General features: G+C 41.6%; 1 protein-coding gene across 4 annotated transcripts in view; it reads right to left on the bottom strand.

Moving 5' to 3' along the window:
• Positions 1–22426, bottom strand: part of NSD1 (nuclear receptor binding SET domain protein 1) — a 108044-nt gene that overhangs the window by 68155 nt on the left and 17463 nt on the right. For all 4 annotated transcript variants that reach the window (XM_077472502.1, XM_077472503.1, XM_077472501.1 and 1 more), the window contains exons 3-5: positions 15925–16051; positions 4422–4591; positions 1200–3138 (exon numbers count right to left, since the gene is read on the bottom strand). In XM_077472502.1, the coding sequence (XP_077328628.1) occupies positions 1200–3138; positions 4422–4591; positions 15925–16051 (2236 nt within the window). The remainder of the gene's footprint in view (positions 1–1199; positions 3139–4421; positions 4592–15924; positions 16052–22426) is intronic.

The following is a 22426-nucleotide window of genomic DNA, read 5'->3' as shown; positions in this document are numbered from 1 at the left end:
CAGGCAGGCTGCATGAGGGGCACTGGCAAGCTGCTGCTCCTCCATAGATAGAGCACTGTTCTTGGCTTTCAGCCGCCTCGTCAAGGAGGGAGGGGATAAGGGAGGGGAGGAGAGGAGAGACAAGACGAGAGGACTGGACTGGGGCTGGACAGAGACGCTCCAGAACAACACCCCCGTACTGGACGGCACCCGCCCCATTTTGGCGTCATTTCCTTTTCAGAAAAATGCCAAAAAGGCCATCGGTGGCCGATATGTTTCGGCGGCCGAAACTTCGGTGCATCCCTAAAAAAAACCCGATTAGATAAGCACCTGAACAACCGCAACATACAGGGATATACAATGTAATACTGACATATAATCACACACATAGGTTGGACTTGTGTCTTTTTTTCAACCTCACCTACTATGCAACTATGTAACACCTATTGGTACATTGATCTGCCTTTTTTCCCCAGCAGACAAGACTAGAGAGAAAAAAAAAAAAAGTCTTCCTACAAAAGTTGTATTAGTTTATCTGCAGTCTTCTCTGTATCTGTTCAGAGTCCAGGATTTTTTTAAAGCTTTTCTGAGCAGTCCGAAACAAAAATTGGGTGGAGAGTAGCATTTACGCTTTGCAGAGATCAGTGAGAAGAGTTCTGCAAGCTGATTGGAGGGTACAACTCCCTCCGTACAGCTCACAAGAACAGAGCTGAGGTTGTCAATCTGCTGGAGGTCCCTCCTTTCACCATTTTTCTGACTCCTGATAGCAGAGGAAGGAGGCAGCAGACAGAAGTTATACTTCATGCTCTTAACATACTAATACAAACTATAAAGCAGTGGTACAAACTGCAGCCCAGGGGCAGGATGCTGCCCTTTTCTTTCATTTATCTGGCCCTTGGGGCACCAATCTTCTGACTGTCACCAATGATGGGGCACTATTCTGCTGACACCCCTGCTGGGAATATGCTTAGTTCAAACTTCATGTCTAAAATCCACAACCACTTTAATTTAGTAAGTCAATAGGAAAAAAAATAAAAAGTATATATAGATATATATAGATATAGATATAGATATAGATATAGATATAGATATAGATATAGATATATATATATAAAAAAAAAAATTTTAACATCACTTTCAAAACAAAAATGATGTCTACATATCAAAACAGTTGCATCACAAGACTAGTTATTACTAAATGACTAGAAAGAAAACTATACCTCGCCGTGGTGGGTCAGGTTGTGCTGCGACAGAACTGGAAACTTTGCTATTGTCACTCAGATCAGCAACTGGTGGGGTGCAGTCCTTTGTAAGACCTCCACTGTGGTTTTCTTCACTAGAATGGTCAAATTTCTGCCAGCGTTTTTTTGGTGCAACATAATTAGTATCTGGTTCATCCAGACCTGGGCACTCTTTATTAACTCCTGAACCTGCTTCAGTTTCCTTGCCATGCGGTTTAATTTCAGTTGTGCTCATTTGGAGAGTTTGTGCATCATTTACAACATTGGACTGTGCAAAAGGGTTACTTGAGAACGTTTCCACATTATCTTTTATTAGTGTGTCGTTCTGAGAAGATGCAATACTGTAGGGAGAAGAGCCCAGCTTTGTCCCATCAGGCATTCTTCCTACCAAAGGTTGGTTCATACTTTCTGTAGACACATTCTCTTTTGGAGGAGAAGTGGTTTTATGTGTATATGCCTCTTCTGTTGTCCTAACTCTTCTTTTCTGCAGAATGCAGGGCTTGGTAAATCTTTTTTTTGGGCGGGGTACTGAAGTATTAGGATCTGATGACTCATCCGAATTACCTGTGGAGCTACAGGGGGTCTGTGCACAAGTCTGAGTGAATAAAATATCCTTATTTTCAGGCTCTTGCTTCAGCCCGCCCTCTAATGAGGTCTTTGATGTCTTATCTGACCCACTTTCTGAAGCACATTCCATAGGGCTACACACGGAAGAAGTTTTTGTTCCAGTCATAAGCGGTCTTTCCTTTGCTTTGGTATCGTGAAGATCTTTAAGCATCATTAACAGGCTGCTGTATTTATAGTCATGCTCAATAGGGATTCTACTTTGACCAGGAGCAGACTGAAAAAGTAAGGGCGTAGAAGGTTTCGAAGTTGCATTTTCAGCATGGTCCCCGCTTATCCTACCGGATTGTTCTTTCTCCACAGAATCGCTACTCCCCCCAGTCGAGTCATAGAACATTTCTGTGCATACAGGCTTAGTAGGCGATTTCGGTGAGTTTGTGGAGGCCATACTAAATTGCTCATGTACGTTTTCACCTACTGTGCAGGACAGGCTTTCAACATTTACAGGCCTAGTCAAATTATTCAGAGAATGGTGAGCTTTGCCAATATTCTGATTTGCCGATATTTGCCTTTGGGATTCCCCAGGAGACTCTGGTGCAGCTGATTTATTTGGCGACATATCTTTGCCACCGACCGAATAGTCTTGGGACCTGGAAGGTTTTTTATTAGAACTTTCAGGACTGGATAATGAACACTCTCTAATGCGTTTCTTGTTTTTTATATTTTCCGCAGACAACTCCACTTCTGAGACACTTTGCTTTGGAGATAGATTAAGAGGGCTCAGTTCATTTTTACATATATCTGTTCTTGAAGACACGGTTGGTTTTAATAAACATTTTACAGTCTGATCGTGATCACTCATAGACTGCTTATCCATTAAACACTTGTCTTGCTCCACTAGTCCAGTACTGCTGCTTTCTCTACTAAGGCTATGGGGATCATTAAATATTTGCTTGAGATTACTATTTTCTTTGTGAGCTGGTGGCATTTTAATCTTCTCATCACTTGTTTCATTGGACCAACAATCAGGAGAGACAGCTTGTTTAAGGGCAACAAAGTCTTCTCCTAAGTATTTAGTCTTAGGAGAGTTCTTATTTAAAGGCTTTCGGCTTATACCTTGTTTTTTCTTTGCAGAATCTGCGTTAGCGCAAGGAGATGGGACACGGTTAGGAAGATGAGGTTTTACATAACCGTTCAATACACTGATTGTCCCAGTGAATTTTTTTCCGCCATAATCTGTTGGTTTCTCTGTTGGGCTTGCAAACTGTACAACATCTCCATATTCTGTCTTGGCAAGGCAATCCAGGGCATGAGTAATACTTGACTGCCATAGTGGTAGAAGTTTTGATGGAATCTGGAAGGATAAAGACAAATTCAGTCAACAAATACGGTATAGGTAATAAAATTACCTGGAGGTATTTATGTACGAGATATTGCCCACATGCTCCGTACATGAAAATACATTCCCATTTGTCTCCTTCCTTAAAGGAAGGCAAAAACCCAATGTCATTTTATACATATACATATTATATACACACACACACACATATATATACACACACACACACACACACACACACACACACACTAGAGGTCGACCGATACATCGCCCGATATTTTGAATTTTTTAATTAATCGGCATCGGCCGATTGTGCTGTTAAAAAAGGCCGATGATATATTCAGCCAGACTTGCAAATGACTTCAGTAATAGAAGTCAATGTAAGTTGCCTGAAGACAGCAGTGAAGCAACTTGTTTCCTCTCTGGGCAGTCTGCCAAGAAAAGATCAAAGAGATACAATGTTTACACTTCTGAATGAAGTCAACTCAGTGTGTAGAAGTTCTCATTTAAAGACTAAATCTTTTTTGACACTTGATGCTTACAAATAAAAATCCTGTATTTTCTGCTAGAAATTCACTTAGAACCCCCAGCAGTGGTCTTTCAAACGCAATTATTTTTTTCATCCAAAAGTTTTGATTACGTGTGTGTGTGTGTGCCCCAGTGTGAACGGTGTCTAAATGTTAGATTTTATGAGATGAAGGGGGAAAAAAAATAAAAAAATAATCAGCCTAACATATCGGCCCAAAAAAAGGCATCATATCGGCCATGGCGATTTCTAAATATTGGTATCGGCCAGAGAAAAACCCATATCGGTTGACATATATTATATATATATATATATATACACGTAGGCATTTACCAAAAAACTAATTTTCAAGCTGTAGTTATATAATGGCTATGGCCTGAAGTGCACACTCAGGTTTACTTTAAAAAAAGGCATGTACATCCAAATCTGAGGAAGGGTTTAAGAATTACATCTCTTGAGAATAGCCACCCCCTTTTTTTCAAGGGACCAAAAGTAATTGCACAATTGAATCAAAAGCGGTTTCATGACCAGTTGTGGGCTACTTTTTTGGTATTTCTTCATCAATTAAGCAGGTAAAAGGTCTGGAGTTGATTCTAAGTGTGGCATTTGCATTTGGTTGCAGTTCCTAAAATTTGTACTTGATATTTATGTTCAACCCCTTGAATTAAATCTGAAAGTCTGCAATTCAAATTCACACACACACACACACACACACACACACACACACACTAATGCATTTAAAAAAATAAAAATAATTATAATCAGAACTAACCTTAGGTTTGCTACAACCTTCCTTCTGAGATGGCCTTGAATCGGGTAATTCTTCAAACTGATAAACTCCTTTGAATGGAACAACTGCTTTCGCTGTCACCCAAACTTTTTCAGTTAGTTCCCCCAGTGTTTCCACATAGTACCGTCGTGGTGACTTTGTAGTAGATGCACCTGTGAAAAACGAGAGACACGATTTGTTGTTAGTATAGCTATTTTAAAAGGAATAAGGTCCCTTTCACATGGGGAGGATCCGCTCAGCGGAGTCTGCCAGCTCAGCTGGAGATCGCTGAGCAGGGAGGGACCTGTCAGAGCCCTGTAAATTTCTATGGGGAGATCGGACGAAAATGGACAGCATGTTCATTTACATCAGAACTCATTTGATCTGCCAAGATGGATGGCAGATGTATCACCATACGTATGTCTTGATCGGATGACAGGCGGGTGTCAGCAGACATGCCTCCGCTGACACCCGCTTGCCCATAGGAGTCAATAGATAGCTGAAAAACACTTTTCAGCCTTTTGCCATATTTCAGGCTTCAAAACAAAGATATAAAAATTTTATTTTTTGTGAAGAATCACCAACAAGTGGGACACAATTGTGAAGTGGAACGAAATCTATTGGATTTTTGAAACTTTTTTAACTAATAAAAAAATGAAAAGTGGGGTGTGCAAAATTATTCGGCCCCCTTGCATTAATACTTTGTAGAGCCACCTTTTGCTGCGAGTCGCTTGGGGTATGTCTCTATCAGTTTTGCACATCGAGAGACTGAAATTCTTGCCCATTCTTCCATGCAAAACAGCTTGAGCTCAGTGAGGTTGGATAGAGAGCGTTTGTGAACAGCAGTTTTCATCTCTTTCCACAGATTCTCGATTGGATTCAGGTCTGGACTTTGACTTGGCCATTCTAACACCTGGATACGTTTATTTGTGAACCATTCCTTTGTAGATTTTGCTGTATGTTTGGGATCATTGTCTTGTTGGAAGGTAAATCTCCGTCCCAGTTTCAGGTCTTTTGCAGACTCCAACAGGTTTTCATCCAGAATGGTCCTGTATTTGGCTGCATCCATCTTCCCCTCAATTTTAACCATCTTCCCTGTCCCTGCTGAAGAAAAGCAGGCCCAAACCATGATGCTGCCACCACCATGTTTGACAGTGGGGATGGTGTGTTGAGGGTGATGAGCTGTGTTGCTTTTACGCCAAACATATTGTTTTGCATTGTGGGCAAAAAGTTTGATTTTGGTTTCATCTGACCAGAGCACCTTCTTCCACATGTTTGGTGTGTCTCCCAGGTGGCTTGTGGCAAACTTTAGACGAGACTTTTTATGGATATCTTTGAGAAATGGCTTTCTTCTTGCCACTCTTCCATAAAGGCCAGATTTGTGCAGTGTACGACTGATTGTTGTCCTATGGACAGACTCTCCCACCTCAGCTGTAGTTCTCTGCAGTTCATCCAGAGTGATCATGGGCCTCTTGGCTGCATCTCTGATCAGTCTTCTCCTTGTCTGAGCTGAAAGTTTAGAGGGACGGCCAGGTCTTGGTAGATTTGCAGTGGTCTGATACTCCTTCCATTTCAAAATGATCGCTTGCACAGTGCTCCTTGGGATGTTTAAAGCTTGGGAAATTTTTGTATCCAAATCCGGCTTTAAAAACTTCTCCACAACAGTATTACGGACCTGCCTGGTGTGTTCCTTGGTCTTCATGATGCTCTCTGCGCTTTCAACAGAACCCTGAGACTATCACAGAGCAGGTGCATTTATAGAGACTTGATTACACACAGGTGGATTCCATTTATCACCATCAGTCATTTAGGACAACATTGGATCATTCAGAGATCCTTGCTGAACTTCTGGAGTGAGTTTGCTGCACTGAAAGTAAAGGGGGCGAATAATTTTGCGCGCACCACTTTTCAGTTTTTTATTTGTTAAAAAAGTTTAAAATATCCAATAGATTTCGTTTCACTTCACAATTGTGTCTCACAAAAGATAAAAATTTTATATATCTTTATGTTTGAAGCCTGAAATGTGGCAAAAGGTTGAAAAGTTCAAGGGGGCCGAATACTTTCGCAAGGCACTGTATATATAAAAATTCTGGTAAATTTTGGTAAAGAAAATTCCAAAAAGTGTATATTTGGTTTGCATGAAAGCTATGGGGTCTACAAACTATAGTATATACAGTGGGTATTAAAAAGAGAATCATCCCCTTTAACCATTTGCTACTGGGCACTTATATCCCCTTCCTGCCCAGGCCAACGTTCAGCGCTGTCACACTTTGAATGACAATTGAGTGGTCATGCAACACTGTACTAGTATGACATTTTTATAATTTTTCACACAAATGGGGATTTCTTTTGGTGATATTTAATAACCACTGGGTTATTTTTTGCTAAACAGAAAAAAGAAACACACAAGGTGGCACTGATGAGGGACACTAATATCTGGCACTGGTAGGCAATAAGGGAATCCATGCCCCTCTAAACAGAAGCAGGTTAACAGCTTTCTTATTTTCTTCACGCTGACAGCACAAGGGGGGGAGCCGTTAACTGATTTATGTTTACTTCGGTGATCAGCTGTCATTGGCTCTGATAGTTGATCACGTGGAAAAGGGCCCGCTGTGATTGGCCCTTTACTTCGATCAGTGATCAACAGAGTCCCAAGGACTCTGCGATGACAGAGCTCGCTGGCCACGTGAGAACATCTATGTACGCCCTCCTGGCATTTTAAGCCCACGCTGTAGCTGTCTTTCAGCTATAACACGGGGTCAAGTGGTTAAGATAATCTAATCAAATTTTGTTGCTTTGCAGCCTGAAATGAAGACAGGCAATTTTTTTTACCCAGCTGTAAAACATCCAATAATAATAAAATATGATGGAAAAACAGAATCACTGAGTTGAAAGAATCACTCCCCTCCTAAAAATGACTTGTAAACACAATCAGGTGTAGCTAATCACCTTCTCAATGGCACACAAAGCCATTTTACATTCAACTTATCAGCCGTGGTCATTTTTATTAGCTCAGCATGAAAAAAAGCTTTCCTGGAGCATTTCAGTCCCTGGCAGCGCAACTGAATCACAATCAACTATGAGTGGGAAAGCACTGTCAAAAGATCTCTGGGATAGAGCTGTGGGCTTGCACAAGGATCCAAAGTTGGATGAAAAAAATATAACAACTCAAATGCTTCATCAATGCCTAGAAGCACAGTGAAGTATATTAGGAGGTGCAAGGTATTTGGTACAACAGACCCTTCCCTGGATCAGGACGCCTCTCCAAATTGAACGAAAGAGCCAGGAGGAAACTGATCAGAGAGGCTATCAAGAGGCCTACAGCAACTCTGAAGCAGTTGCAGGAATGACAAATGGGGTTATTGTGTGCATGCAACAATAATCACAATTTCTCCACAAATGTAGCTTGTATGAGAGGGTTGGAAGAGCTTTGCCAAAACACACCCGCTGTGTATAACAATCCTGCACTCAATATATATGCCCCACTTCCTGCTCTGACCGATAGAACTGAGGAAACCATGGATATTGTGAAACACGTCTTCTGATTGGTCGATACGTCACTTGTGGTATAAGGAGCTTGCGTTCCACGCTGAGACGCACTTTTGGTTCCGGCCTCTAGGCTCGCCGGACGCTATATGGCCCATACACCACTGTCATTCTGACACCCACGAGGCGGCGATTTTGAAGATTGAAATCCACAATTAGAGAGCCTCCACTGCTAACCACCTTTGATGGGTTTACCAGCAAGCTACCATCATCGCTCATCCATGGAAAAGCGACTTTGAATACTTCCCCCTTCACCATACAAATATGCCTGACTACTATTTATCTTTGTGAGTAACCATTTGGCTGTGTGTTTTTATTATATTAAATGGTATTTTTTTATATACTGCACTTAGTTTGGCGCACTTCTTTTTCTTTCAAAACAAATACAGCTCACCATCCAAATAACATCATACCTACAGAAAGGGGTATGATAGAGCAATTTTGGATAGGGAAATATGTAAAGTTGCGGAAACTAATAGAGAGGACCTCATTGTTGAGAAAACACAAAATGTACCCGATGACACTTATAGATGGTCTATGTTAACAACGTTTTCATCACAGCATAGACAGATCAAGTCTATTATAAACAAACATTGGAGTATACTAAAAAATCATTCTGTGTTAGGCCCCAAGCTACCCGAACAAGCTAAGATACTTTTCAGGGGAGTTCCATCCCTACAGAGCAGTATAGCCCCCAATATCCTAGATCCACCTAATCGTCCATCCTTTTTCCACAACATGACGGGTTTCTACCCCTGTAAAAAGTGCAGTGTATGTAGATATAATATCTTGGGGAGACGTAAGGCCACTGAATTTACTTCTACAACTACTAATAAGACACATATCATTAAGCCTTTTTGCACTTGTGATACCAAGTATGTGGTATATTTAATCACCTGCCCATGCGGCAAGCAATATGTAGGAAGGACAATCAGGACATTTGCAATCAGGGTAGGCAAACATATATCTCTTATCAAGAGTAAAGATTCAAAACACACTGTTCCTAGACACTATAAGCAGTGTCACAACAGTGACCCTACAGGAACAGAGTTTTTGATTATTGATAAGTATACGCCACCCTGGAGGGGGGGTGCCATGACCAGGGGCGTATCCAGATTAGAGACGTATTGGATATACACCATCAGGTCCTACTCTCCGTTTGGTCTAAACGTGGAGTGGGACATCAATGCATTCATCGACGACGGTTGATGCAGGGCGTTGGGTCCCACCCCCCTTTTGGTTTGGATTTGATGTGTAATATGGATGCATCTAGTGATGATGGTTGAGGTCTGTCCATCTCTTGCATCTATATTTTTATTTTATTTTTATTTTATTTCACTCTCCTCTTCTCCTCCCTTTTGGTTATAGACGGTAGAAATATGTGGGGAAAATGTACTTTGTGATTATTTGTAGATGGTTAAAGGTGATTTGGGTTTGGTCCACCTAATATGTCAACACATATTACTTTCGGTCTCTTTTTGATTGGGCCATAATATCAATAGAGCGCCATTCTTGAGCATATATATATTTTTTGGCTAAGTCTCTTTATATATATCTCAAAACTTATGATTATATTTGATTTTTATAAGTTTTATATTTTTAACTTTTTTAATTTTCAAAATTAAACTAAAAATCTTTTTTGCGCAGGCCATTATTTGTATAAGAATGTTTTGATGTAATAATCACCTATTTGATTAGATTCGGTCATACTTATATATTTTTTTATTCATTTTTTATTCATTTTTCAGTTAATACCTTTAGGTAGATTATAATAACTTCTTTGGGTAAACTTACTGGAAAAAACATTTTTTCGAAATTTGCCTTCTTAATTTACTTTTCCTGTGAAATATGGCTAGAAAAGCAAATATGCGATTTTAGGCACTGCGTTCCTATTGGATGCAGCGTCCGAATATTTAATGTTTTTCATTTATATATTTTTTACTAATTTTTCCTACTAGATACATCCCTCAGCTCAGAGTATATACTCTATATTTTCCCTATTTAATATATATGGGAGATTTGTTCTGCCTTGCACCGATCTGTATATCACCCTAGAGATGGCGTTTTTTTATTTATTTTTTTTATACGTCTATTTATTTTTTGAGTACGGGGACACGGAAGTGACGTTATGATGCCGGGATGTTGACATACGTCCGCACTCCATTGGATAAAGTTGGTGCGTTCCAGGCTGACTACTTCCGTTCGTGCGATACGCGGGGGTCACGTTTATTTTACTTCCGCTGAGGTTAAAAGATCGGCTGAACATTTCAGTGTTTATGCCTGCGTTCCATTTGGACGTTGTGGGCGTACGTTAGGACGTTCGCTTTCGTTGTTGAGATACACGGAAGCGATTCGTCCAATATATATATATATATATATATAAGAGTATGGGATGTACCAGTTATCCGACTAGACCCTTCACATTATTAAAAAGAGGCGTGGAACGCACGCCGGCGGCCATGTTGGATACCGGAAGTGATGTGTGGTGACACTGATGGATGAAATCCAGGCCTGATTGGGGGTCTGGCTATATAAACTGGAGGGCTGCCTTGAAGTTGTACCCCAGATGATGTCTGCTTAAGACGAAACGCGTCGGGACTTCACTGCAGCCTGAGATTTTATTGAAAAAGCGCTTATGTTCTTTGTACACGTGAGTTTGATAATTTTTTATTAAATTACCTGAAACGAAAAACTGAGTTACACTATTGTGGTCCCTGCTTTCTTCTTTTATATCTATCCCATTACCTATGATGATCTGTGTGGATGGAGACATACTGCAGAGGAAATAGCCACACTTGAAAGTCTTCCAGAAAAGGACAACCCCCCAAAAAAAGCCTATGTATATCTACAAGCATACATGATCCTCCAAATATAAGTTTGAGTAGGATCCATTAAATCTGGTAAGCCCCCATTTGATGTGGTGGAGGGTTCACGCGGTGATTGTGCGATTATTCCTTGGAGAAGGTGTAGGACTATTCTCACTTCATCGTATCACACACAGAAAATTTGGAAAATTTGGAGAACTTTTCACTTGTTTTCACGTTGTTTTTCCATTTTTGGATATATATTTTTTTATACATTTGTTTGGACATTCTAGCTTTTCATATACAGCAAAGAGTGCTTACATGTTTTTTTCATTTGTTTGTATAGTCTAATGTATGTATTGATTACATTGGTCACATTGTAATGTGGTAAAAACAAATAAGCGCTACACTATTTTCCACAAAATACCTACAGAAAAGCATGGAGGTGGCAATATCCTGTTATTGGGGAGTTTCTCTTCAGCAGGGTCCAGAGTACTTGTCAGGATAGAAGAAAAATGAATGGGGCTAAATACTGTCCAATTCTTGAGGAAAACCTGCTGCCCTCTGCCAGAAAGTTGTCAATGGGAAGGTGATTTTGCCTTCCAACCAGACAATTACCCAAAACACACAGCAAATATGACCAGTGGTTGAAGGAGAAAAAGGTGAATGACCTTGCTTGGCTTAGTTAGAGCCCAGGCTTAAAGAGGAGTTCCATCTAGAAATGGAACTTCCGCTGATCTGGTTCCTCCCCTCCTACTGTGTCACATTTGGCACCTTTCATGGGGGAGGGGGAGCAGATACCCGTCTAATCCAGGCATTTGCTCCCACTTCCAGGATCACATTGCTGCAGAATGTCCGGCCCCTCCTCCATTTACTGTGTGCTGGACCTGTATGTCTTATGGGAGCAGGGACTAGTAAGAATTTGCAGTGCAACTCACGCATGTGCAGTAGGGAATCAGTTTGTGAAGCTGAAGGCTTCACGTCCCAATTCCCTTAAGATTTTGGCGCCTCCACCTGGAGCCAATGAACGAGCCAGCTTCGGGTCAGGATATCGCGGGCGCCCTGGATTGCTGCAGTATGCCGACTTAATATTTTTTGTGCAGATGAAACTCTGCTTTAAAGTGATTTTCTATGCATTAAAATCTGTGTGTAGCAGCCCCCACTCTTACCTGAACCCCATCTCTAACCAGAGATGTTGCAGCAGAGACTTGGCTGCTCAGGACTGCCCTCATTGTTTAAGACAGCAGCGGAAAGCCATTGGCTCCCGCTGCTGTGAAAGTCAGTGAGCCAATGAGGAGGGAGAGGGGGGGGGGCCTAGCCATGGTTCTATGTCTGAATGGACACAGGGAGCTGCAGCTGGGCTCGGATGCCCCCATAGCAAGCTGCTTGCTGTGGGGCCACTCATCAGAAATGCCCAAGAGGGAACCAAGAATGTGGAGGCCCTGGACTGCTCTGTGCAAAATCACTACACAGAGCAGGTAAGTATAAAAAAAAATATTTTTTTTTTTTTTTGCTAAAAAAAAAAATAACACAAGACTTTAGTATCAATTTAGCCATTTAAAGGCCAAATCCTATTTTTGACACTTATTTACAAGTTAAAATTAGTATTTTTTACTAGAAAATTACTTAGAACACCCAAACATTATACATTTCTTTTTTAACAGAAAATGGAGATTGTTGCAATACATTATGTCACACCGTATTTGCGTAGCGCTCTTACAAACGCAATTTTTTTGGGGGGAAATAAACACTTTTTTAAATTAAAAATTAACAGTAAGGCTGGGTTCACACCACAGCGATGCGGGAACGCCGCGAATCCGCGGCGTTTTCCCGCATCGCATGACTCCCGCCGGCAGTTCACACTGCCCTATGCGAACGGCTGGGAGTGTCAATGAAATGTTAATGACACCCCCAGATCCGTCCGCATATCGCAGTGCGATCTGCAGACTCGCACAGGAATCGGATCGCATGGTGTGAACACCCATGCGATCCGATTCTGTTGCGGACCAAAAAAAGGGTCCCGTGCGAGTTTGCTGCGGGAGCGATGCGAATTCAGCCATACTATCTGTATGGCTGAACTCGCATCGCTACGGAGATCGGATGTGATTTGCACTGCAGTGCGGTGCGAATCACATCCGGGTCTCCCCCCGCAGCAGTGTGAACCCGGCCTAAGTTTAGCCCAATTGTTTTCTATAATGTGAAAGTAATGTTACGCTGATTGCGCAAGCTTGTGGAATGGTGACAAACTTTGGTACTTAATCTCCATAGGCGAAGTTTTAAAAAATTCTACAGGTTCTCAATTTAGAATTACAAAGGTCTTGAGCTAGAATTATTGCTCTCGCTCTAACAATTGCAGCGGTACCTCACATGTGTGGTTTGAACACCATTTACACAGGTGGGCGTGACTTGCGTATGCGTTCACTTCTGCAAGCTCGGAGGGATGGGGCACTTTTTAAATTTCTTTGTTCTTATTCTTTTTACACAGTCCCTTTAAAAAAACATTTTTTGATCACTTCTATTCCTATTACAAGGAATGTAAACATACCATGTAATAGAAATAAGCCAGACAGAGCCTCTTTAATGGGAGATATGGGGTCAAAAAGACATCAGACCTCATATGTATGCTTAAACGCAATAAAAAAAAAAAAAAGGAGAACTGTAAGGCAGGACGGCGGAAGTGACATCCTCCAAAAAGGCATAGAGTCGAGAGGGGCTGTTTTTCCCTCACTCAACTTCCTGCCCATCGGACAGTTTCCACCACTACCAGTGGCTCCGGTAAGCAGCAGAAACCCACCTCTGCTGCCAGCCATAAAAAAGTAAATCCTCCGCTGACGCCACTTTTTTTTTTTACAAAGCGGACTGCCCGCTGTTTAAAAATATACTGGGGATATGGCAGCTATCTGCTGCCATAACTCTGGTATTTAATGTCAAAGTACCAAAGTAAATACACGGTGGCTTGGTCCGGAAGTGGTTCAATCCCATTGAAAATCTGTGGAATTACTTGAAGACTGCAGTCCACAAATGGTCACCATCAAATTTAACTGAACTTGAGCAGTGATGAAAGAAGAGCAGGCAAATATTGCAAAGTTTAGATATGGAAAGTTGGTAGAGACATATTCCAACAGACTAAAGGCTGCAATCAAAGTAAAAGGTGGTTCAATAAAATACTGACATAAGGGGGGTGATCCTTTTTGCTCCATCCTAAATTTTTGACATACAGGCATTTGAACCAAATTGTTTTGGCTGTCTACTATCCTCTTATCCCTTGCTAGTTGCTTAGATTATCTAAATAATTGAAATTAAATGTCTAGACTTTTTTCACAGTGAAGCAATACAATAGACTTTTTTTTTTATGCTATTGTATTTAACATTAACCTATTAGGTCTTTAATGGGTGTGTTCAAACACAAAGGTAGCGATTTTCAGTAGTAGTTTTATTCCTAAAATTATTATTTATGCACCCAGAAAGTCCTTTATCTCAGCCAAATGCTGTATAATCCAAAGCATGCCAATATCACAGTGACCCGTTATTGAACATTGCACTGTTGAAAAAATAGAGGGCCTTGTGGTCAAGTGAGTTCGTGTCCTGTATACAGTGCATATTTAAGATCAAAAACGTTTATTTCATGGTACCTGCCTGCATCACAAGGTTTTACTGATCGTTTAGACATTTTTTTTTAATCGAAATGTTTGCTGTATTTAAAAAAATAAAACATGGAGACATAGATGGATGGGTGAGTTTGCTTTGAATATTAAAAATGAATCAAATATGATTTCATGCCTTGTAATGTCTGTGATTTATGCCATGGTCTTCCTTCTGAATATGATCTGAACTACATCTCTTTGGTGTATATGATATGCCCTCTCTTTAATAAAGAAGAAATAATTAAACAGCATATTCAGTTTGCGATGCTCAGTTACAGGTTAGTTGTGCTTTATATAAATTGAGAAAAAAAAAAAAAAAAAAAATGACTGCTTTGGGGCTCTTTCACACATGCTTCAGTTCTGCCTGTCAGTTTCAGGCGGGCATGAATGGACCTCTAAGGAGAGACGGATGTCATTGGTGATATGTCTGCTGACATCCGATCCGCTAAATGCAGACGGATGGAAACCCTACTTTCTATCCGTCTGGCGGACCAGATGAAAATGGACAGGTGGTCCACTTTCATCAGATCCCCCATAGGGGAGAGCGGAGCTGTGACAGGTCCCTCCTTGTACAGTGAGCAGAGATGGGCCTGTCATCTGCCAGCTCAGCGGGGATCAGCGGACCGATGCAAGCGGAGTCCGTCAAAACGAACAGCCCCGTGTGAAAGGGGCCTTGCATGCAAAAGCATGTAAAAGAAAAAAAGCACACAAGCAATAATATGAACCAGCACTAAAGCACTTGTAAAAAGTCTCCGTGCTCTACAACAAAGTCAGATGCTTTCTTTTCATTTTAGGATTAAAAACGTTAGTAATTATTATAAAAAGCAATAGGGCTTCAACTCTCAGCCAAGAAACCAAGACATCTGGATGTATATCACATAACTGGATATAATTTTTACAAATTTAGATAACCAATTACAAATGGTAATGGACCTCTCCGCTGAGCAGGCGGATGACAGGTCTGTGTCTGCTCCGCTATGCAGAGTGGACACAGATCCACTTTTCTCTATAGGGCAGTCAGATGGAAATGGACCAGCTTTTCGTTTCTACCCGACTGTCATCTGATCTGCAGGATAGATTGGGGAATGGATACCCCATCCATCAGACAGGATCAGATAGGATGCCAACGGGTGTCTGCAGCCATAAGTCCGCTGACATCCGCTACATAGAGAACCATGGCTGGTCCGTTTAGGTCCACCTGAAAAACTGACAAATGAACATGATTGGATCACTGTGGGAAACCAGCATTTGTACAGTAAAAATAAAACCGATCTTGCACAGTAGTCAAAACTATTTGTACATAGAAAAAATATTTTGTATAAAAAATGAGAAATAAAAAAATAAAAGTCTTGGCATCTAAAATATTGCTGGTAGCATATACCATGGTTGTTAACTGAGGGGCATTCTTGGCACTTTTATACAATCTATTGGCTGCATTGCTTTGTCCTGGTCCACAATCCATACTGATTTTTTTTCCCCTCTGAATTATAGCAGAAAAACCTCTATTCTCACCTTTTTCTTCCTGAGGAGGTACTGCACAGATCTTACATGGCCACCAAGGGCGTCGACTGAACTTTGCCCACACAATGTCCCCTTCTTCATAGATTACAGGAGCAGCTTTTTTCCTCTTCAGTTGTCGCTATAGGAAAAGAGACAAAATAAATAAATAAATAGGCTTACTGCACAGCTCCTCCTACACCTCAGACACCCTCTAGAGGAAATCACAGAACAGGTTAAATGAGGACATTGCTTTGAACATGTACATTGTAGAAATAGTCACTGCTATTTACATCTGTATCCACAATCATAGCTCAAGCTGGTCTTCATACAGAACAGAAAAGCAACAAATTAAAGAAGAAAAAAAACAAAAAAATAAAAAATAAAAAAAACGTTGGCTTAGACACAAAGCAAATTTAACGTGCCCGAACACACTCTTATAAAGGGAAAGTATATAAGTATATAGCCAATCTTATTTTTACTTAAAAAAAAAAAAAAAAAAAAAAAACCAACATCTAGTAAAACTATAAACTGGGGTCCCTGAACAGAAAGCTTTGGCACAAACTTTTAGTTAAGGAACTTGTCTTCTTCCTCCCACTTCCTCAACATTGCTACTGGATAAGTACGGCACCCATCATAGTAATGGGCCAACAGGAATGTAGAGGGCAGGAGGAGGCTGGTAGGCTCAGACACTACCCAGAAGGGACAGCGTTTTGGCTATACAGACAAGTTTTTTTCTTAAATAAAGTGATAGGGTCATCTTAAAGAGGAAGTAAACCCTGATGGGGCGATTCCCTGCAAAGGTAAAGCATAATGGACTACTATGCATCGCATAGTAGCCCATTATGTGTCACTTACCTGACACAGGAGCCAGCGATGTCACCGCTGTCCCCTTGTGTACGGAGCCTCCATCTTCTTGGTGGGTCTCGCTGCTCCGGCGCTGTCATTCGACGGAGCCGCGATGGCTTCACTCCCGCGCATGCACACGGGTGCCTGTATTTTGGCAAAGATCTCCTAAACCATATAGGTTTAGGAGATATTTCTTGGAACTACAGGTAAGCCTTAATCTAGGGCTTACATGTAGGTCAAAGTGGTTTGTAAGTGTTTATAACCACTTTAAAATCATTTTACTTTCACAATCCTTGATACATTTTTTTCTTCAACACTGAGCACTTTCACCCCCTTCCTGCCAAGGCCAAGTTTCAAGTGGTTGTAAACCCTTACAGACCACTTTTTACTATAGGTAAGCCTATAGGGCTTACCTGTAGCTACCCTGGATATCTTCTAAACCTGCACAGTTTAGGAGATATCCCTGTATCAGCATGTGCCTACATCCTCAGCACATGCGCACTAAAGCAATGGCATGTATGTACCGATTCTTCAGCTAGTGTGTTACTGGGGGCTTCCGCGTGTGATGTCATCACCGCTCCAGCCAATTACATTGCTGGAGCTCACAATACCTAGAAGCAACTCCAGAAGTCGCCAGCCAGAGTGGTGTACAAGGACCGCTACGGGGGCTTCGATCTAAGGTGAGCATTTCATAATGAACTAGTATGTTTTTTTTGGGGGGGGGGGGGGGGGGTTTACAACAAGTTTCAGCGCTGTCACACTTTGAACCGCAATTGCTCAGTCATGCAACACTGTTCCTATATGAAATTTGTACCTTTAAGACAGATGGAGCTTTCTTTTGGGGGTATTTAATCACCACTGGGTTGTTGTTTTTTTGCTAAACAAAACAAGATCGAAAAGTTTGAAAGACAAAAACAAAAAAAAAAAAATTTCTTAGTTTCGGTTATAACATTTTGAAAATAAGTAATTTTATTTCAGTGATGTATGCTGATGGGGCTGCATTGATGAGCACTGATGAGACTGCACTGATGGGGCTGCATTGATGAGCAGTGCCCTGATTATCAGTGTAAACCGCATGCAGACAGCCTTACCGGTTATCAGCACTCCTTTCCTCAGACACAGTGCGTGAGGAAAGGGCTGTCAATAACCAGCAAATCTATTTACATGTGATTGGACACAGCTAATAACATGGTAAAGGGTCGCTGTGATTGGTCCTTTACCCAATCTGTGATCAGCTGTTTCCGAAGGGGGAGAAATTCGGGGAGGACGTTTATGAACGCCCCCCTACCATAACTATAGTACAGCGAGGTAGCTGTCTTTTGGCTATAGCATTGGTACTGACGTGGCTAAAGTGTTATTACACCCAAAAGCAAAGATTATATTGCAGATTACCAATTCTTAGATGCGATGGCTGCATGAGTTTTTAGACTATCCTTTATTTTCATCTGGTGATCTGGCTAGTAAATCTGTTGCTTTTCAACAGAACAAGCTGTCCTGCAAAAGTATAAGTTATAGGGTTGAGACAAACCATTCACACCACTGACAGGTGTTTACAATGATCAGCCTTTATTTAAAACTTTTATCCCTAAAGAAAAAAAAAAACGTTGCTGTAACTGCTAGTAGATCATATGTCCTGTACACAGTCGGACATTCCGACGACAAAATCCGTCTGATTTTTTTCCCCCCGACGGATTTTTGCCCAAACTTGTCTTGCAAACACATGGTCGCACAAAGTCGGAAAATCCAATTGTTCAGAATGAGGTGACATAAACCACGTACGACAGGACTATAAAGAGGGCGGTAACCAATCGCTTTAGTTTCGTAATTTATTCTGAGCATGTGTGGCACTCTGCTCGTTGGAATTGTCTACACACGATCGGAATTTAAATGATCGAATTTTGAGGTCGGAAAATTTTAGATTCAGCTCTCAAACTTTGGGTGTCAGAAATTCTGATGGAAACAGTTTGATGGAGTCCACACACAATCGGATTTTCTAGACAACATGCGATTGCACATTTTCCGTTGGAAAGACCTACCGTGTGTACAGGGCATAACACTTCTCCCCCAAGACTGACAATGCTGCAGTCCAAAAGGTGCACCCTGTGCTCTGTCATCTAGAGTGGGGGCCCTCTAATACAGGTGGTGTGTTACTGGCCAGATCATGGGGGGGGGGGGGGGGGACACAACACTAAAAAAAAAAAGAAAGATGCAGCCAACACATCTAAAGATTAGTAAACTATATTGTATTACATGTAGTATGGTTTTGGATTTAATACCACTTTTATTACATGTAGGGATTTGTAAATTGGCCACTAGAGAGGAGTAAATGATCTACTACGACTCCTGAAACCCGTCCTACAAGCTTATGAAAAAGACATTAGCTAAACAGGAAAGGCTTTGTTTTTAACGAAACGGACAATTAGGAACTGTGTACATGGAAATTGCCAAACATTTCAATACATACGTGTTTAAACACCAAAAGCTGCAGGTACAACGCAGTCTAAAAACGGTTAAGCCCACTGTACCATTGTGCTCATCCCTCTCCCACTCTGCTGGAACTGATTGGGTTCTTGTACTGCTTTATCTTCTAACAACTTCAGCTCTGCTTTACAGGGACTGCAGGAGGCCAATACCAGGTCTAACTCTGGAGTTGGGCTTTGTGTAAGAAGTGCATTTAATTTGTTTCTCATATCTGCCTAGAGTTCAGCTTTAAACTGAGCTCCTCTTGCAGAGGAAGAATAGCCCTCTAAGCCCACGTTCACACTGACTGCGGGTTAGTAACCGTGCATGTTCAGCTGAACTTGCACATTTTCAAACTGGCAATGCAGTCCGCACAGATGTTTGTCAAATCACCCCCGAAGTCGAATTCATGCACAGATGTCTATTAAAATTGCCCCCAAGTCACCAGAAAAAGTACAGGAACTACTTTTGGGAATCGGTGGAGTGTCACATCGATTAGGACGGTGTCATTGCCAGCAATAGTCGATTTGGCATGCGACTTGACATGTCAAATTGCATGCCAAATCAGCCTGATGTGAACATAGGCCAAGGCCAGCAATAAACGGTTCAAAACTGCCAGTTATAAGTATATTTTTTTGCAGGTTATACTTACCTAGGTGGAGAGAGGAGAGCTGATGACTGTCATTCGGCAGCTCTCCTCTTTGCTCCTCCACACTCACTGTAGCCCTGGGGTGGGGAGTGGCCATCTCAGCGGCTTGCCGAGAGGCTGAGATGGGTATCAGTCCAGGCACCTGGCAGATCCAAACTTCCATTGTCGGGATGATGCTGTGCCTGGACTGATTCCTGTGATGTCAGCAGAGAGTGGACTTCACCCCGCTCTCTACTGAAAATGCGTCACAGGAATGCAAAACTAATTGCATTCCTGTGACCCATAGGAGAAGTCCAGCCAAAACGAGCCCAGGCTGGACTTCTCCTTTAAGCATAAATACAATAGGGAGGGATTCTCCTATCAACACCATTTGTGTATGGCCTGCCTAAGGGTGAATTAATGCCTATTTTGTGCCTAGTGTCCATTCTAGGGACATTGCTTATATCCCAAAGGTGTGCAGTTTCCCCTAATGGAAATGGGGAAAACAAAAAGAAACCACCCCCACACATGCAACTTTTCAGCTATACTACTAGCCTGTCCTCTTTTAGAGGGCCGGCCACATAATTTTGGCCAAACAGCATACAAAACAACCTTAAAAAGTGTTATTAAAGCTTCACATATTAGATAGATAGAGATATATATATATATATATATATATATATATATATATATATATATATATATATCTATCTATATATATATATATATATATATCTATATATATAAAAACGCACACTATATTTGTCTGCTCTGTTCATTGGTATTGCACACAACAGCCAATCCTCCCCCATTAGCACTCCTGGCTCCTTTCTATAGGGGCACTCATGTGGGCTCACTCCAGAGCTGCCCTGTTTGCATCTATTGACAGATGAGACAGGGAAGCTCCACCTTGCCTCCCGCTCTCTTCACTTAATTTGATTAACAGCAGCAGGAGCCAGTGGTTCCTGTTAAAATCAATTTGCCCAATGAGGAGGGAGAAAGCTGATGCTCTCATGCACAGCACTGGATCAGGACCGGGCTTGGGTAAGTATAAGGAGGGCTGGGGGTATTGTGCAGCACAGGTGTCTTTTACCCAAATGCATAGAATGCATTGAAGTGGTTGTAAACTTCAGACATGTAATATAAACAAAGCATTCCCTTCCATAGTGTGCTTGTCTCTATGGTGACAGGGGAGGGCACAGCTTGTGACTGACAGCCTCAGTTCTGTTCCTGTGTGAAGGGGGGGGTCTCTTTTCTCCAATCAGCTGAGTCCTTAGTTTTGTAGCATGAAATGTAAAATAAACCAAGGAAGAGGTGAGGGTGGCCTGTACTGTACTTCAAGAAATGGAATATACAGGCAAGTCAAAATTCCTCTTACCTTAAATCGTACAGGACAAGTATAGTACTCATATACAAATGTGATGTCCCCAAGCAATGAATTTGGGGTGGGTAAAAAACACAGGCAAGGAGGAATGTGCAACAGGTCACCACAAATATAGGTTGACTAACCCAACTTCAGAATGTGTAATATTCAGCACAACCGCAGCCACCATTGTACAGAAAGTGACATATCCTCTAAGACCGGGATCTCCAAAGAACTACACATCCCATGAGGAATTGTAAAACTCTGACATTAACAGATATGACTAAGCATGATGGGAATTGTAGTTCCTGAACAACTGGAGGGCCAAAGTTTGGAGATCCCCGCTGTAGGATATGAGAAGATAAGCAGGTATTAAGATAGATTTACACAATGCAAAGCGAGGGAACGGAAGACAAATCAAAAATCAAAATTTGGTGTGGCTACCCTTTGGCTTCAAACCAGCATCAATTATTCAAAGTAAAGACGATGCTTGTGCACACAACTTTTGATTGAACTCGGCAGGTAGGTTGTTTCAAACATCATGGAGAACTGGATGTAGGCTGCCCCACATCCTCAGGTCTCTTCATGTAATCCCAGACAGACTTGGTGATGTTGAGAGCATAACTCTGTGGGGCGTCAAACCATCAATACCAGGACTCCTTGTTCTGCTATATGCTGTAGCTTAATGACATTGGCTGTATGTTTGGGGTCATTATCCTGCTGCAGAATAAATTTGGGATCAATCACATGCCTGATAGTATGGTATGATGAATAAGGATCTGTCAGCTTTGAGGACACCATTGATGGGTGAGGACTGTAGACACACTGGTCAGTCAAGGAAACTTAATGCAGCAGATGAAAGCATGATGCATCTTACTTCCCCTAGACATCGGAAGATGTCCAGCAGTGCCATCAGCACATTACTGAAAGAAACCAGTTGAACCCAGGTACACCCACTATCTGGAGTGGTCTGGCCAGAAGTGGTCTTCATGGAAGAATTGCACCCAAAAAGCCATACCTCTGACATGGAAACAAGGCTAGGCAGCTCAACCAAGCACAAAAACATAGGAACTGGGGTGCAGAAAAATGGCAGCAGGTGCTCTAGGCTGAGGAGTCAAAATTTTGCTGTAGCAATGACAGCTTGTTCGCAAAGGGCTGGTACAATAATGCAGGCAACAGTGAAGAATGGTGGAAGTTCCTTGTAAATTTAGGGCTGC

Source organism: Lithobates pipiens, unplaced genomic scaffold, assembly GCF_037356315.1.
Source record: "Lithobates pipiens isolate NorthernLeopardFrog02 unplaced genomic scaffold, aLitPip1_a1.2 Scaffold_8, whole genome shotgun sequence".
NCBI lineage: Eukaryota > Metazoa > Chordata > Amphibia > Anura > Ranidae > Lithobates > Lithobates pipiens.
The sequence above is the reverse complement of the archived record's forward strand: the minus strand, read 5'-3'. Positions and strand labels throughout refer to the sequence as shown.